The 17,321-nt window shown below is 39.2% G+C and overlaps 3 protein-coding genes across 3 annotated transcripts; 1 reads left to right on the forward strand and 2 right to left on the reverse strand.

The window, feature by feature from the left end:
• Positions 1-234: 234 nt before the first annotated feature.
• On the reverse strand, positions 235-4,244 carry LOC126161777 (uncharacterized). The gene is made up of 3 exons (XM_049917847.1): positions 2,433-4,244; positions 1,855-2,086; positions 235-1,769 (listed from the first exon to the last, which is right to left on the reverse strand). The coding sequence occupies exons 1-3, from the start codon at positions 2,437-2,439 to the stop codon at positions 1,664-1,666; spliced, it is 345 nt and encodes a 114-aa protein (XP_049773804.1). The 5' UTR covers positions 2,440-4,244; the 3' UTR covers positions 235-1,663.
• Positions 4,245-4,384: 140 nt separating this feature from the next.
• On the reverse strand, positions 4,385-6,226 carry LOC126161776 (uncharacterized). The gene is made up of 2 exons (XM_049917846.1): positions 4,796-6,226; positions 4,385-4,650 (listed from the first exon to the last, which is right to left on the reverse strand). Exon 1 carries the CDS (start codon positions 6,150-6,152, stop codon positions 4,872-4,874), a length of 1,281 nt encoding a protein of 426 aa, XP_049773803.1. The 5' UTR covers positions 6,153-6,226; the 3' UTR covers positions 4,385-4,650; positions 4,796-4,871.
• A 416-nt stretch (positions 6,227-6,642) lies between these two features.
• On the forward strand, positions 6,643-14,909 carry LOC126161779 (protein asteroid). The gene is made up of 2 exons (XM_049917848.1): positions 6,643-7,773; positions 12,970-14,909. Exons 1-2 carry the CDS (start codon positions 6,958-6,960, stop codon positions 14,566-14,568), a joined length of 2,415 nt encoding a protein of 804 aa, XP_049773805.1. The 5' UTR covers positions 6,643-6,957; the 3' UTR covers positions 14,569-14,909.
• Positions 14,910-17,321: the final 2,412 nt, after the last annotated feature.

Here is a 17,321-nt window from a genome sequence, read left to right on the forward strand (position 1 = left end):
GGTACAATTAATTTTACTTAGTACTATATCCTCCTGAGACCTGGCAACAATAGTCATGATGTTTTTCGAAAAAGATATTCTGTACCTGTCAAACAGAAAATCCACAAAAGTTTTTCTTTTTTTCTTTTAAATTCATGATTTTCTGAAGTGTTCATTACAATGGACACTGGGTCTTGGAGACGTATAAGTAAATATTAGAAAGGAAGTTGAAAATGTAAAAAAAAAGTACTTTATTGGTAGTTTATTGAACAAAATACAGTCTTATTAGTCAGATATTACTTGAATCATTCACTGATTATTAAATTAAAATAATGAATATAAATTTAAATAGTAAAATAAATGACAAATTTTGACAGTTTTATTTCTGATGATACTCAGAGAAACAGTTTTACTGTGATGATAGACAGAGGAAAACTGAACAACCTCTGCTCCTTATTTTGGTTTTCTTCATGCAGCCACTGTTCTTACACCTCGTGCTATTTTTCAACCCAGTCATTCCTGGTAAATGGGTTACAGAAGGTGAAGGCGATTGTGGCGGCAATAATCTTTGTCTTTTAGGAGTTGACTCCTCATCATCTTCATCAGAATGTTGTTCCTCTTGGCCCCTTAACAAATGCTCAGCAATTCTAATTTTGAAATCAAGGTACTGCAGGATATTCTTCTTTGGCTTGTCATTCTTAAGCAATTCTAAATTTGGAAACCAAGGTACTGCAGCATATTTTTCTTTGGCTCGTCGTTCTTAATTCGGTCACTTCTGTACTGAATCCAGCTATTTGCAATTCCCAGATCTATGAAATGAAAAATAGTTTTTACTGTCCACTTTCTGGTTCTGGTGCAGATCCTGTAAAAACTCGTCATTCTGTCAATCAGGTCTATGCCACCCGTATTTTTATTGTAGCAGCTGATTACTGCTGGACGGGGAACCTGAATGTATCTCCGATCTTTTTTCGACCACCATTTACATTGATCCATAGGGTTCTTCCCAACCTTCGTCGATGCAGTTACGACTGGCTTTTGGACATACCATTTTACAATAGAAATGTGTTTGTCTTTTCTCAATGTCTGGTCAACAGACCCACATCCTTGATTTGCAAGAATCTTGTCTGCTGTCAGATGGACTGCTCTGGGTATTCTTGACTTCATGACTGTTCCAGTGGCAGGCAAGTTTTTTTCAGCCAATGATTCCAGTAAAGGAACAGAGGTAAAATACCTATCAAAGAACACATGTGTTCCTTCTGGAAGACTCTGGCAAAGCCTGAGGACTGCCGAGGCTCCTATTCCTTGTTTTAATTGTTGACCAATAGCTTCTGGGAATGTTCCTTTACCGTGATAAATCTCAAAGTCAAGGACTAGTCCTGAAGGAGCAGCCAACACAAAATTTTTAAGCCCTTCAGGATTTGGCTTTCCCCTGACAAATTTTTTTATTGCACATGCTCCAGTAAACGGGATCATTTGTTCATCCACTGCCACTTCAGGAGTTCGAGGTAAACTGAGGCATGCTAATAACTCTTGTTGTTTTACCCCAGTACATCCTAACTCTAGGGTATCTCAAACAAGGCATTAGTATTGTTGCTCCAATAAATACCTGCAATTCCTTGGCAGACAGCTTTAAAGACCTCCCAGTCTGCTGTAAGTATCTCATATTGTTAAGTTCAGACGTATCCTAAAAAAAGGCCAACTCAAAGTATTGCTGAAAGTAGTCCATGATCTGCTTCTCATTATGTTCTGCAACTTCCGTGGGTGAGAAGGTAGCCTGGAGTCCCTCAAACCTGAAATTTGGAAACAAAGCATGAAGGAAAGATTGAAAATATCAGGAATAATAGAAAATTATTTACAAGAAGGTATCACACTTACCTTTCACATTTCTCCCAAAACATCCTGCAATTCTGTGAAGAACTCTCGTCATCATCAAAATTATCAGTACTGCTGCTACTATGTTCACTTGGGGAAGGAACATTGCGTTGCTGCACAGCATCATCTGCCAGATCAAAATCACCATCCTCCTCCTCACTAATCTCAAGATCTGACATGTCTCCATTCAAAAGAAGTTCTAAAATTTCTTCTGAACTTAGCTTTGATCTGTATCCTTTAAGAAAATGGTTGTTTTAACATAGTGCCTACTTTCCTTACAGAAAATAATTATAGTGGTGTATCAGATAATGTCACTGAGCAACAGTCACGACACGAAATGTATTGGAAATTAGCGAAGGTAATGCCTACGAAATAGTGCTCAGAAATGTGACTTCAAGTCCCAGCGTCCACTACAGTGGACATTACTGTTTTGCAACGATAATTTATTGAAATACACAGTACTACCAAACCTTATTGCACAGAAAGGTTGTATAAGCACCACTTATAGATACTGTCTACAATAGGTCCTTTTTTTCATAAAATAAATTTCGAAAAATACACAATAATGATGGAGAACTCACCTGTCATTGTAACACATCGTTAACAAAGCTGCTACTTGGTGCCAAGTAATCGTAGTGACTGTTTCTCCCACCAGATGGCTACAGCATACAGTCCATTCAAATGTGCCACAGGTATTACAACAGAAAATGCAGAATCTTTGACAGCAGGACAGGAAACTCAATGTCCATTATAATGGACATCAGGTCTCAGGAGGATATGAAAGTCTTTGCTTTGTTTGGTTTCTTTTCCTTTTGTTTTCTGAATTGGAAACATTGTGCAATAATCTCACTTGTACAGCATCTAACTGTTTTACTTTTGGGTGCAAAGACACTTGGGATTGTCGAACCTGCAAACATGGTACGCCAAGTTGTCTGTGCGGAAAAAACAATTTGTCAAAATTCCAACTGCCCTCATCTTATGCCTTTTAAATCTGAATGGTAAGTTAGCTGAATGAGTTGAATTTGTGGTATGAAAACCAGTTTGCCTCTTTATTTTCCTATAAAATTTCCATATCTATGATGCAGTTTAGAAGCTGTTTTGCGAGAGCATACTGGGAACACTGAGCAAATTTATAAAGTACTGCCTTAGCAGTCACAGACCAACAGCTGCAATAGAGTCAGAATAACATACAAGTAAAGGATTGTGAGATGAGACTAGTTGTGCTCAGTGGAAAACTGCACTGCGCAGCTGTAATGACCATAGGGACAGGTTGATGTCATCACACCACAGAGAATCTCTCCTTCTGAGCGATGTGACTAGGTGTGAGGTTTTAGTGCAACAAATGTGTGCCTCAGGACTATATAAATATGCCTTAATTTTTAGGCATAAGAATTCTTGTCACCAGAGTCCAGCAGCACCATCACGACGCCAAGGCAATGCCGGACAGTAAGACGACTGCACGTCGCCAGCAGCAGCCACAGGTTTCGGACCATGCTGCAACTGCCACCAGCACTTAGTTCCTCACGGGAACCTATAGTCCACACTTGCGGCTATCAGCACTTAAAATTCCCTCCCTGGGACTTAGCACCACATCGGCAGCCGCCATCCATCTCCTGCCAGAGAGCAGCACGTCGAGTCCCATGCACAGTCAGCAGTGTTTTCCATTGGGCCCTCTGCCCCATTACCACCACCACTCAACCTTCTGAGCGCAGCTGCACTTTCCAGAGCGGAAGTCTCCTCTGGGCATTCTTCACGATAATAATATTTTTGTTGGTTTAGGTTTGTGCAACATTGGCTGGTAGGTTTTTGAGCCATTTCTTTATTTTTAATTGTATCTTGAATCTGGGTGATGGGGTTATTTTAATCATTTTCAATAACACAGCTCTTCTCCCCATGCAACCTCTGTGTGTGTGTTTTCTGTAAAGCTACTCCTTCTGCTCCATGCAAATCTCCCTTGAAAGCATTCATAGTAGAGGTTGCATGACCTGAATGGTTCTTTATAAATTTACTTCTTCTTGTGGTCTCTGAAAAGCAAGTATTCACAGATAATTTCCAAAATGTGGATGTTATCTGTGCAATCCAAGTTGACACTTGGTGCAATGGCTAATGGCAGTGAACATAAAGGCATTTACAATTACAGTCCACATCGGCCATCAACTCGAGTGTAAATTTGGTGTGTGTAGACCACACATTGTGTCAATGCAATACCTGATATGTACAGTAAGTAGTTACAAGTGATAACACTAAAATAAAATTATTATGTGGCAACTGAGGGGTCTGCCCTTAGAGCCACAGATGCTACTTTAATACAGACTATACAATTTTTAAAACACATGCTCTATTTAATATCTAATTGCACTTCAATCTACATGTTATTATGGGCACATCCTTTCTTGGTTTGCTGCCAGGAATCACCTACATAAATTTAACCACTGATTTTGTCATCACAACCCTCTTTATCTAGGTACACTCGCAACTGAAAAAATTCTACGGCTAGTACCTCTAGATTGTGTAAACAGTGTACAATTTTCAATATTTTTATAAGACCTGTTTATTACCAAAGAGAAATTTCAGGTACACTGCATTACGATACAAACACTGCAATGGTGATATAAACTATTAAAGTCATAAAAAATATAGCAAAGTTCTTAACAATAATTACAGTCTCTAGACGTAGCCTAAGCACGATGTATCACTTTAAGAAAATAGCTTTGTCATTGACAAATTGAGGCACCAAGGAGTAGTAGGGGCAGTTTGCAAGTGTGCAGCTAGCTGCAATTGACAAGGCTCTGCACGTACCTACATAACAGAAAACACAATGAGCATGCGTCACTCAATTGTCTGGTAACTGGGCCCAAACCAACTGACTTACTGAAATGTCAAGCACATAGTTATTTTAATCAATGTACACTTATAATCACTTATGTTCTTATTCAGACGTTACCTGTAATAACACCGCATACAGCACAAATACTGTCCTTCAGCCATTCAGGCAGACAACTATTTTGTTGTCCTCTACATTATTTTGTACTCTCACTTCCACGCTTTACAATACTCAAGTAGTTGTTATAGCAAAATGTGCATAAGGGGTCTGTCTCCCAATCTCGGTAAGGTCGTTGGCTTGAAAATCGGTTTCTTTCACAGGAAACAGAAATAGTAATTTCACAACCTGCAATTTCGCATATTTTATTTAAATCTGATATTGCCTCCGATAACGTATATGAAGTTAAAACAAACGGTACTGCATCATATTTAAGAAAAAATGGTATGGACTGGCCCCATGTGTCGTGAGAACTCTGTTCATCAATACCACTATTGTATGCCACGATTATAGATGGAGTCTCATAAGTAACTGACTTAACGAAGTCATGATACATGCCACTGTAAAGTTTAATGTTGATCCCCTTTCCATTTTTTTCACATCCAGAGCACAATGTGAAACTTTTACCCTCAATAACATCTGGTCCAATGAACACAACTGATAAATATTTTAGATGTGGTAACCAGTGCAACACACTTTCCCAAGAGAAGAAAGAGGAGCACTCAAGGTAACTAGCACCAACAACATGCACAATAAGGGAGGCTCTCATAATTCTCTCTCTCTCGAGGGCATACAACAGCGTTAAAGGACATGAGAAAAGCTCTGACACATACGCAAACACCAACTGTTGAGGCAGAGTAACCAGTTTATCAAACGTAATATGGGACTGTATAAAATCTATTGTGTTCTTGGGCAAAAGAGTATACTCTTCTTGACTTGTCACCATTAGAGTGCTAAAATCCAAATCATTTTTCACTTTTGTGTCAATTTCCAAACAAAGTTTCAAATCATTGCACACTCCCGAGTGATTCGTTGAATCTTTTAACTGATGGTCAACTGAACAGTAACTTGCTGACAGACAATCGCCACAATCAATCAAATCGCCGTTATTGAACATTTTGCAGACCCTACAAACTCTTGGGAAGAAAAACATCTCACGCTCGTATTTACATAGTTTTCTCGCTACAAAGACTTCAGCAGCAGCCATATATTTCGTGCGAAGAGTGCACCATTCTCTCGCCGTCATGTGCGCATTGGTATGTTCAAATAACGCCGACACCCCGCTATTGTGGCATATTCTCACAATACTTTTGCACAGATCTTTATGCTTTGGCCAATGTTTCTTTTGGTGTTTCACAGAACAATATGAAATCAATCGACATTTGCTGCATCTCTTCACATCAACATCGGGTTGATGCAACTTACAAACATGACAACAGTTGGAATAAAAAGTGTCTTCCATCAACAAGTCGCCACACATCGCCGTTTGTCAACCACTCTGTTATCAAAACAAAAACAATTAATTAAAAGATCAAAGATAATTTTTTAGTTCACATGATTTTTCAAAGTTCTTCCTGCAAGTTAAGTCACAGACAAATTATAGCAGGTGTCTTCTTTGTTTTAGTAGACTCATTGCACGTGGGCCAAATAGCTTGTTTAATGTTTTGCATTAACAGTCCTGAAAAATTCTAATGCATCCAATAGTCAGTAAGCCCCAATCAGCAACAAGGCTTAAGACTTGTAAACATATAAAGGCCAGTTAAAATAATAAAAGAGCAAGATCTTTATCTTTTATTTTCCATTCTGTTCATTCGCCATCTGCTCCAATTTCTCGGAAAATGTAAAACCATGGTTTCTGCAAAATTAGACTCTAAACCATCTATAAAGTAAAAATAAACAATTTACCCCACAACTGAGCCTTGAGTACGAGGATATCATCTTCGTAACAAATGATCATTGGTTATCGGCAGTAGTTTGTTGTCACGTTGTATGATTAGCATAACAAAACTGATTGGTGTTTTCGTTGTATGCTATGCAGTTTGTTGAGGAAACATTCATTTAAGCCTGTGGTGTTACGTTTTATAATTGTATTGATGTATTCTAAGACTGAAAATGGGGACAGCGGTGAACCTATTTTTTCTTTAGGCACTGTGAAATGGTGTAGCCTGTAGATATAGATGATTTCAGCACTCTTAACGAATATGTTGTTCGTAGTTTGGTCGATACTATGAGTTTTTAAATACATGTACCAATTTCTTTGGGAGAATATTTAGTTATTTAAAGCAATGGGGATCCGAGGGCTTACTACTTATATACAAAGTAATGCCGACAAGTACTTGGAATCATACGAACTACACAACAGCCACTTAGTTATCGACGGGAACAATATAGCGTCTCACCTGTATAGTTGGTTTTCTAAATGCAACAGTGCCTTCGGTGGGGATTATGACGAATATGAAAAGTCTGTGAAGGATTTTTTTAAGCTTCTGCGGGTATGCAATATTTTTCCATTAGTTGTTCTCGACGGCGGATATGAGCCACGGAAACTAAATACTGCGAAATCTAGGTTACGAAGCCGCTACCATATAGCCAAGAACGTTACACCGCGAACACAGTCGAGCATAAAATTCTTCCCTCTTATGATGAAAGAAGTGTTTAAAGACGCATTACTGCATTTAGACATCCCATTTGTTCAGTGTGATTTTGAAGCCGATGATGAAATAGCAGCATTGGCCAGAAATTTAGGATGCCCCGTACTGAGTTATGATTCAGACTTTTATGTTTATGATGTGCCTTACATACCATTCTCAACATTGCAGATGGAACCCATTAAATGTTCAATGAATGAAAACAAGTACTTTATTAACTGTAAATTGTACAGGATTGAGAATTTCCTAAATTCATTTGGGGGGCTAGAAAAAGAAATGTTACCACTGTTAGCTACACTGCTTGGTAATGATTATATTAAAAGAAGTACTTTCAGCAACTTCTTCAGCCAACTGAAATTACCCAAAAACAAAACTATGAGTGAGACCCAGAAAAGAATTTGTGGACTGCTTCAGTGGCTACGTAAGGAAACTCCAGAGACAGCTCGCAACAAGGTATACACATTCCTTATTCATTTGTAACAACATTAATATAAAATCAAAACATATAGTAGGACCAGCTGAAAATCTATAACTACGACACAAATTTGGTACAGAGTTTTCAATCTTAATTTATTCGGTTTTACTATTGGTACTTAAGTATTTTTCAAAATCTTGCTGAGTACATTTATTTTCACAAAAGTAATTCACTAACTATAACATGTCTGTTATAATGGAGAGACTGTAATAACAAATGTTTAAGCTGAAACAAATTTTTATGAAACTACTTAGAACACAAAGAAAGACATTAACACAGATCAAAGTGGAGACACAAGGGTAGATTCTGAAATCAGTGACAGATATATGGTAATAAGGCCTACTTATCAGGAGATTAGAATCAGTTCATATGTGATATGTAAACGAATACATACTGTAGCTGAGAAACTTTTTTTGTTATTTGTGCTGTATATGGCAATGCTGGTACTATCAGTTTATTAGAGCAATTTTGAGCTGTCACAAATTGAAACTTTTTTTTAAATTTTAACTTCTATGCTCTCTCCAGTTGTAAAAATAAATTAAAAAAGAAATAAAAATGTAGTACCTTTCATTGTTTTCTTAATCACAACATTCCTCTGTTGAATGTTTCCATTTGGTTGTTAGTGAAACACCCAACTTAGATTCACGTATGTCTATATAGAGGTTAACGTCACAAGAGATAGGTGCTGTAGGTTTTAAGTTGATACGTTGTGCCCTGTGTTTTAGTCCCCAAGAATTGCTGCAGTTCTAGCATATTGCTATCTATTCTGTTTGGAAATGAACAAGAGTCAGTGTTCGCTACGTAAGTACGTAGTTTCTTACACACATCATCACCCTGGCCTGCTTAATTATTTCCATTTATTTGAAGGTGAATTCAGTTATAAATTATATTCTATGATGCTCATGAGGCATTTGTTGCTACATATTGTAATTTTATTCCACAGATTCTAGTAAGTCAATTTGCTCAGACACTTGTAAACTTTAATTACAATAACTTTGTATTTGATATTTCTCTGAGTTGAGGGGTTGGGTACCAGCCAGTTATGGTGGTTTCCACATGCTTGATGTTGTCTGTTCTGCAAGCACAAGCAGTGCAATGCCTTTTCTGGGAGAAACAGTTTCCAAGGAGGGAAAGGGGGGGGGGGTGAAGGTGAGGTAGGCCAAATGAGGTACTTTTTTCCCACATGAGTTTCTTATCTTAGGAACATGTGGTGTGGTGTGTACCAACCGGCAGCTCAGCTCCATTACCTACCATAAACATGTCAGTCACAAAGTTATTATAAACAAAATTAAGTTGGGTTTGTCTTTCCGAATGTTCATGTCAACCAGCAGATACGGATGGTCCACCCACATTGTAGACAGCATGGTGAATCAAAATGTGCTTCCCTCTGAACTAAATATATTAGGGATGACACAATGCCTGACTACCTGCTACATGAAAATATTGACACAAAGTCATTGCTGACACACACTCAACAAGTGAACTAGTCACATGCTCTGAGATGTACAAGCCCTCATATATGGAATGAGACTCCTGTGAGCATAGCTCTACCAGAGCTTAGCATTGTGCATGTCTACACACTTTTTGGGTCATGGCAAGCAGCTGTAAGATCGGTATGGTTAATTGAGGCCGTTCTGGCACATGCTAGTTCCTCAGATTTCTGCACATCAGTACAGATAAAACTGCAGTGGGAGTAGAGGACTGAATAGGTACACCCAGATATTTTTGCACTTGCATCTTGATGCACACAATGTGGGTGTAAGCAAAATAAAACAGACATTAGAAGCCCACTTGTTTCCACAGCTTTTTATTTTGAAATAATTAGTTGCAGAACATTAGGATTGAAAATAGGTTAGTGGAACTGGATGAAGAATTAAAATAGAATCAGATGAGGCATTATATGGATTTCAGAAGTGCACAGAAAAACCAAATACACTCTAGTCCCATTACTACCTGTTAAAGGCCTGGATAACCACCTGTTGCAGCACGGACATGCAGGAAGAGGGGCAATGAGGTTCCAGAAGCCATGTGACTCAAGTGCTGTGGCCAGTTGTGCTAGGTTTCTTGGCTGAGTATCAAAGGTGCAAACAGCCCAGTCAAGGTGGTCCCTCAGATTGTTGATTGGTTTTAAATCCGGAGTTTGATGGACAGGAGAGTACAATAAACTCACCCTGAGACTATTCAAACCACACACGTATACTGTGAATTGAGTGACGCTTTGCATTGTCTTATTGGTAGTTGCCGTCATGCTGAGGGAAAAGAAACTGCAGGATGGTTTCCAAAGGTAGGTGCATACATGTGTTGAGCCATTGTGGCTTCCAGAGTGATGAGATATCCAGGGAATGCCACAAAAACACCCCCCCCCCCCCAGGTGACAACACTCCCTCCTCCAGCCTGGAGCCTTCCAGTGATTGTTACAGGGTTTCAGCTTTCAGATGTTTCACACCAATGGAGCATAAATCATGATTCATCTGGAAAGGACACCTGTCAGCACTCAGTGAACCTGCAGTCGTGTTATTGGTGTGCAAATTCCAGCTTTTGTCACCAATGATCAGCAGCAGTCAGGATGGAGACTTGAACCAGGCACCTGCTGTGGAGATCTGCACGGAGCAGTATTAACTTAACAGTCATTGAGGAGACACTGTTGGTAGCCCCTTTATTCATCTGGGCAGTCAGTTGCTCAACAGTTGCAAATCTGTTTGCATGTACAATTCGTTGCAGTCACCGTTATCTACGGCCCATGCTGCACCACAGTTGCCTCGGCAGCAGTTTTGGATAGCACCATTTTGCCATGCACGGTATACTTTAATTATGGCAGCACACAAACAGTTTACAAACTTAGCTGTTTCAGAAAATGCTTCCACCCTCGGGCTTATAGCCAACGATCATGCTCTTTAGATGTTAGATAAATCGCTCTGTTTTGCATTACAACCAAGACTGCATTGTTTTCTGTGTTCTCCTGACATATATTAGACTCTCCACTGCTACTGCTGCCACCTGCTGTCTGTGAGTGGTTATTGTACACATTAGTGATGGTTACATTAATGTGACTGGACTATGTAGAATAAACATTGGGGCAGGTTTTATTGTTGTTGTTGTGGTGGTGGTCTTCAGTCCAGAGACTGGTTTGATGCAGCTCTCCATGCTACTATATCCTGTGCAAGCTTCTTCGCTTCTTCATCTCCCAGTACCTACTGCAACCTACATCCTTCTGAATCTGCTTAGTGTATTCATCTCTTTATTACAGACCAGAAAATGAAGGGAAAACAATATTACAGGTATTAAAGGAATCTCAGACAAATAGAAAAATTAATTCTAAAAAGTCATATAGGGAAACATTCCACGTGGGAAAAATATATCTAAAAACAAAGACGATGTGACTTACCAAACGAAAGTGCTGGCAGGTCGATAGACACACAAACAAACACAAACATACACACAAAATTCAAGCTTTCACAACCAACGGTTGCTTCCTCAGGAAAGAGGGAAGGAGAGGGAAAGACGAAAGGATGTGGGTTTTAAGGGAGAGGGTAAGGAGTCATTCCAATCCCGGGAGCGGAGAGACTTAGGGGGAAAACAGGGCAGGTATACACTCGCGTACACACACACACACACACACACATCCATCCGCACATACACAGACTATATATATATATATATATATATCTAAAAAGAAAGATAATGAGACTTACCAAACAAAAGCGCTGGCAGGTCGATAGACACACAAACATACACACAAAATTCTAGCTTTCGCAACCAATGGTTGCCTCGTCAGGAAAGAGGGAAGGAGAGGGAAAGATGAAAGGATTTGGGTTTTAAGGGAGAGGGTAAGGATTCATTCCAATCCCGGGAGCGGAAAGACTTACCTTAGGGGGAAAAAGGTCAGGTATACACTCGCGCACACACACACATATCCATCCGCATATACACAGACACAAGCAGACATTTGTAAAGGCAAAGAGTTTGGGCAGAGATGTCAGTCGAGGCAGAAGTGCAGAGGCAAAGATGTTGTTGAATGACAGGTGAGGTATGAGTGGCGGCAACTTGAAATTAGCGGAGATTGAGGCTTGGTGGATAACGGGAAGAGAGGATATATTGAAGAGCAAGTTCCCATCTCCGGAGTTCGGATAGGTTGGTGTTGGTGGGAAGTATCCAGATAACCCAGACGGTGTAACACTGTGCCAAGATGTGCTGGCCGTGCACCAAGGCATGTTTAGCCACAGGGTGATCCTCATTACCAACAAACACTGTCTGCCTGTGTCCATTCATGCGAATGGACAGTTTGTTGCTGGTCATTCCCACATAGAACGCTTCACAGTGTAGGCAGGTCAGTTGGTATATCACGTGGGTGCTTTCACACGTGGCTCTGCCTTTGATCGTGTACACCTTCCGGGTTACAGGACTGGAATAGGTGGTGGTGGGAGGGTGCATGGGACAGGTTTTACACCGGGGGCGGTTTTTCCCACGTGGAATGTTTCCCTCTATTTTTTTATATTTCTCCTTCTTCTTCTGCTCCTGAAACCTTTGTATTGATTAAGTACATTTTGGAACAAGATGCAATTGAGGCTCGACATGTATTAGATATGGTTATTAATCCAATAAAAGTGTTCTTATGGTAAATACATAACTAAACTGATCGGGGAAGTATTACCAGCTACATATTCAGAGTTGAACCTGCAAGACAGTTAATAACACCAATAATTTGTGAAATTTATTTTAATTTGTAAATGGTGCAACTTCAACAAATCCAAATACCATTCAAAATCTATACATTTCAATGGAAAAATATGTATGATTTGAAATTTTCTGTTGTCAGACAACTGAGGAAATCACAAGGAACTTTAATTAAGTATGCATATGCATGCTTTTTTTTAATGTGCTTATATCATATTGTGGAACTTCATCACCTCTTTGCTAGATGGTAGCACAAGTAATTGGAATGTGTTTGCTTTGTGACATAAATGTTTGCAGTATGCAAATTTACTTTTGTGTGCTTGTGGCTGTGATGGAATTACAAACCTTGGCTTGTGGCTGCAATAGTAAACTCTAAATAAAAAGAGCCAGGTTCAGATGCATTGTAATTTTTCAGGACATTATTAGCTTTACTGTGAAGATTAAAATACTGGACTATCAGTTTTCACATATAACTTTGTATTATTCATATTCATTTCTAGGTTCTTGGGCACCTGAAGAAGCCATCTCGGGAGTCTGTTGAAAGACAAATAATGAAGATAGCTTCAGGATATCATCCAACAGAAATACATTCAGCTCTGGGATTGCCGTTGCAGCCTGCCTTAGTATTTGTAGAGAAGAGGGTTGTTCAAGAAGAACAGTTACAAGAAACTCACTCACTTCATAGTGACTATACCCCTGGTGAAGAAATGGGTTGTAATACAATTGACAATATTTGCAGTGACAGTGGAAGTGAAAACACTTACAGTGACAATGATTGTGAAGAACCCAGCAGTAACAGTGACGAAGAAAAATGTACTAACTCTGAGTCAGAGGGCGGCAGTAAATCAGAGACAGATGAGAAATCTGCATGTGTGAAAACTGCTGAAGAAAATATTGTTCTCTCTCTCCCCGAGTGGTTTAAAAACAGCTTCAGAAAAGGAAATATGCCAACTAGCTTTCACGATATGTTGACACAAAAGTTATATTTTATGTCACCTCAGGTTGAAGACTACTCTCTTGTTTTTTCACAGGACATTAGCATACCTATTATTCAAATAATATTTGGCCTTCTGATGTCTGGAAAACCGAGCACTTTGAGCTACTATTCCAGAAGCCCTCGTGGACAGTTACAGAAGTATTGTTTAAGTTCTTTGTGCAAAACATCAAGAGTAAAAGAATTTCCTTCCTTGCTTAATCTTCCACAACTTCCTTTGACTGAGAGGCAATATATATTGTTAGATACAATGGGCATTAAAGACAAAACTGAAAATATAATACAGAAATTGTGTCCAGAATGGAGATTGTTTGCAATTGCATTGAAGTATTGGTTCAGCCATACTACGCAACCTGTGCTTAACTCTTGTCATATACATGCACTCATTTTCAGTGCAGTTGTTTTAAATATAGTTAGCAAGGTACCAGGGTACTATAAACCGAAAAAATCTTTGTCAAGTGTGCTCAAAAAAGTGAAATTGAGTGAAGTTGAAAAAAGTTCTTCAGAAAGTGATGATTTTTTATTTGGGGAATTTCTTCAATCTTCAGATGCTCTCAGCGAACCAAATAAAATGCTGCATGTCATTAGGAAAGAAGACAGTATATTATTAGCTAATATTATTTTGCCTTTCCACCAAATTAATGAGCACATGAAGTCAAATGCTCGCCTTTATTCAGTTACAACTGTTCATGCCTTCGCTCAATTCCAAAGCTGTCTTATGCATTTGAGACATTTAAATGCTTTACTCAGTTTTCCATTTCCACAGATCCTACCTGCAAAATTTTATTCAGGGACTCTGGTATACAATATGTTCATGAATTTTCAAAAACGGTCAGATGTAATGGGATATGTATGTCACCTTTTGCAAAAAGCTGAGTCTGTACTGGTTTTGTACAAAAGTGTGATTGAGGCACTATTCGAAATGCTACCATTACTTCCATCTCTGAAACGTCGCAGACATAAGAAAAAGAAAAAAGGAGCACACATGAAAGTAGTAGATGATACTGATGATGACAATGGTGGTTCTTCGGGAAGCCAAATTGCCGAAAGTGCTTTCAGTGATTTGAACAACAGATTCAGTATTCTGGGAACAGGTGACAGGTGAAGGAAGGTTTCTTTTCAAAAATATTGAAATATTGCACAGAACAGAATATTATTATGTTGTTTGTAGTAAGTGTGCAATTGAAGCAGTGGTAACAAATATGCAGTTATGGAATAGAATATTGATATTTTGTGTGTAGTTAAGTGTGCAAGTGAAGCAGTGGTAACAAGTATGCAGTTATGGAAAGTCTGTAACAGTTGTGTTCCAGTATTCTGTCCTATGATGAATGGTGCTTTACATACAAAGACCATAATACCACATTCATAATGAAACATATATGTCCTATAGGTATCTATTTTTGTCATACCATATATGATGTAAATAAATCATGACCTAAATCTTGTTACTGATGAAAATCATGTCATACAAGACACTTGATTCAGTCAAACTGAACATATTCACATTTGTAGCGTACTGCAGTAATTTTTTTTTTTTAATGCCTGAACATCAAATGTTGATACCCAAGTCCATAGGTTTTGTATGGTGTTAGAAAATGTTTTGAGTGAATCCTACTAAAGTCAGTGGGTTATGATTGATGCACCTCTTCTTATACACCATCCAATGATTTGTTATGTTTCTACATCAACTTAAAAGAAATGACTAGGCCGCAACAAAACTACCCTACAAACACACATTGATGCTACCATCTGATGACACACACACACACACACACACACACACACACACACACACACACACAGAGAGAGAGAGAGAGAGAGAGAGAGAGAGAGAGTGTAAATGTAGATTACTGACCCCTCTGTAGGTACTCTTTTGTGCTGAGAGCATAGTGAATGGAAACTGAATTGCCTATCTTGTAGCCATGAATAAAGAAAATGGCAAAAGGCTGTGGTAACTACTGCTACATAATAATCATGCACATTGGATCTTTGCCATCATTGATGAAATCAGATTTTGAAAAACTTGATTTGGATTGAGGTTCTTTTGATCTTGCTAACTTTGATGATCTCTTCGTTTAGTCTTTCTCAAACTTTTCATCCAGTAATGAACAGGCCTTTCAAACTTGATAACTTCAACTCCAAATCAGTTCACATGGAGCTGAGAAATTAACCAGTACACTAGCTAACACTGAAGAACTCAAACTAAACTCTATCCGAACAGGCCTTGGAAGGCACATCTGTGCCAACCAATCACCGTGTCATTGTATGCTGATATGGAGGGGCATGTGGTTAGCACACTGCTCTTCTAGCTGCTGTCATTTTTCATGACTGGAGCTGCTACCTCTCAATCGGGCAGCTCCTCAATTGACGCCAAGGACTGAATGCACTCTGCTTACGAACAGTGCTTAACAGACCTTTTGGTCACCCTTCTGACTGCTAGCCAAGCCCAACTGTGTTTAACTTCGGTGATCTGATGGGAACTGGTGTTACCACTGCAAGACCATTTGCACAACAGTGGAGAATATATTAGTGATTTAACTCTGTCTGCTGTTTGTGTCAAGAAAAAATTTTTAATGCAGAAAAAATTGCTGAGGACTTTTTCATCAGCGTAGTACATGCAAAAGCAGTTTAATATTACACGGTACAATACACTGCTGATCACTGAAATTGCAACACCAGGAATGACAGCAAACAACAAAATTTTATCTATTCTGCGAATACAGTAAGGTAGCAAGAGTACAGGATTAAATTTTTAGAAGATTTGCGGGTTTGGAGAATGAAAAATTTAGTACACGTAGTTGCCACCTTTAGCAGCAACAGTGGCTTTAGCCAGTCCGGCCATCGAGTCGAATTGAACTTTGAAGACAGATGCTGATACATCATTCTATGCTGCTCAGGACCAGAGTTCATCAGTCATAGTGGCTCATGGCTGATGTCACTGCAGTCTCAGCAACTCTTGATCAGAAGTTTTCAGTGGGCGAGGTCTGGAGAACATGCTGACTAAGACAACAGTCGAACACCCTCTGTATTCAGGATAGTTCAGGACTGTATGGTCAACTTGTGGTCTCAGGGTTATCCCACTGAAAGGTGATGTGACAGAGACCTAGAAGGCAGGGTATAGACATGAGCCTTACACAACAGAAATGTAATGTCTGCTGTCCTGATTAAGTCACAAGTGATCATGGGTAACCAGTGGCACTTCATACCATCATACGAGGTGCTGGACCTGTTGGACGATGACAAATGCTATCTGACAGTATACATTCTCCTCAGAGCCTCCACACACAGGTGTGTCCATTGTGACTCTGTACTGAGAACCAAGACCCCTCTGAAAATACGATGTGGTAACACTCCTGTGTTGTCATCAAGGGCACCACTGTTGAAACACTTCTCTTTGCTGCAGCACCAAGGGAAATAACAACAATAGTCACCATGCTGACAATGCCTGGTGCTCTAGATGTCAACACATTGTTTATGTGAATACTTGTTTTGCTGCAAACAAGCCCATTTTCTGATTCAGTGTAAGTAATGTGACTGTACCATTCTGCATGACTGAATGAACAATATGTATGTCTGCTTGGGTGCTAGTTGTGCAGGGCACTGGAGGTCTTGAATGGCGCTGAGTATGGCCTCCTGAACGCATTCATTCCATATTAGCATGATGAATGCAAGCATCAGTACTGTGGAATGATGTTCCGTAATCTCCGTAGGCCAAGATCTCGCCGCTGTCAAAGTTTGACATGTGCCAATAAATATTTTTTCCTTTTTACCATGGTGTAACACAATATTCTCGTGAACAACAAATATTCAAATCTCCACTTATACAAATGGTGTTACCATCACATACATAAGGTGTAA

This window comes from Schistocerca cancellata, chromosome 2 (assembly GCF_023864275.1).
Source record: "Schistocerca cancellata isolate TAMUIC-IGC-003103 chromosome 2, iqSchCanc2.1, whole genome shotgun sequence".
Classification (NCBI taxonomy): domain Eukaryota; kingdom Metazoa; phylum Arthropoda; class Insecta; order Orthoptera; family Acrididae; genus Schistocerca; species Schistocerca cancellata.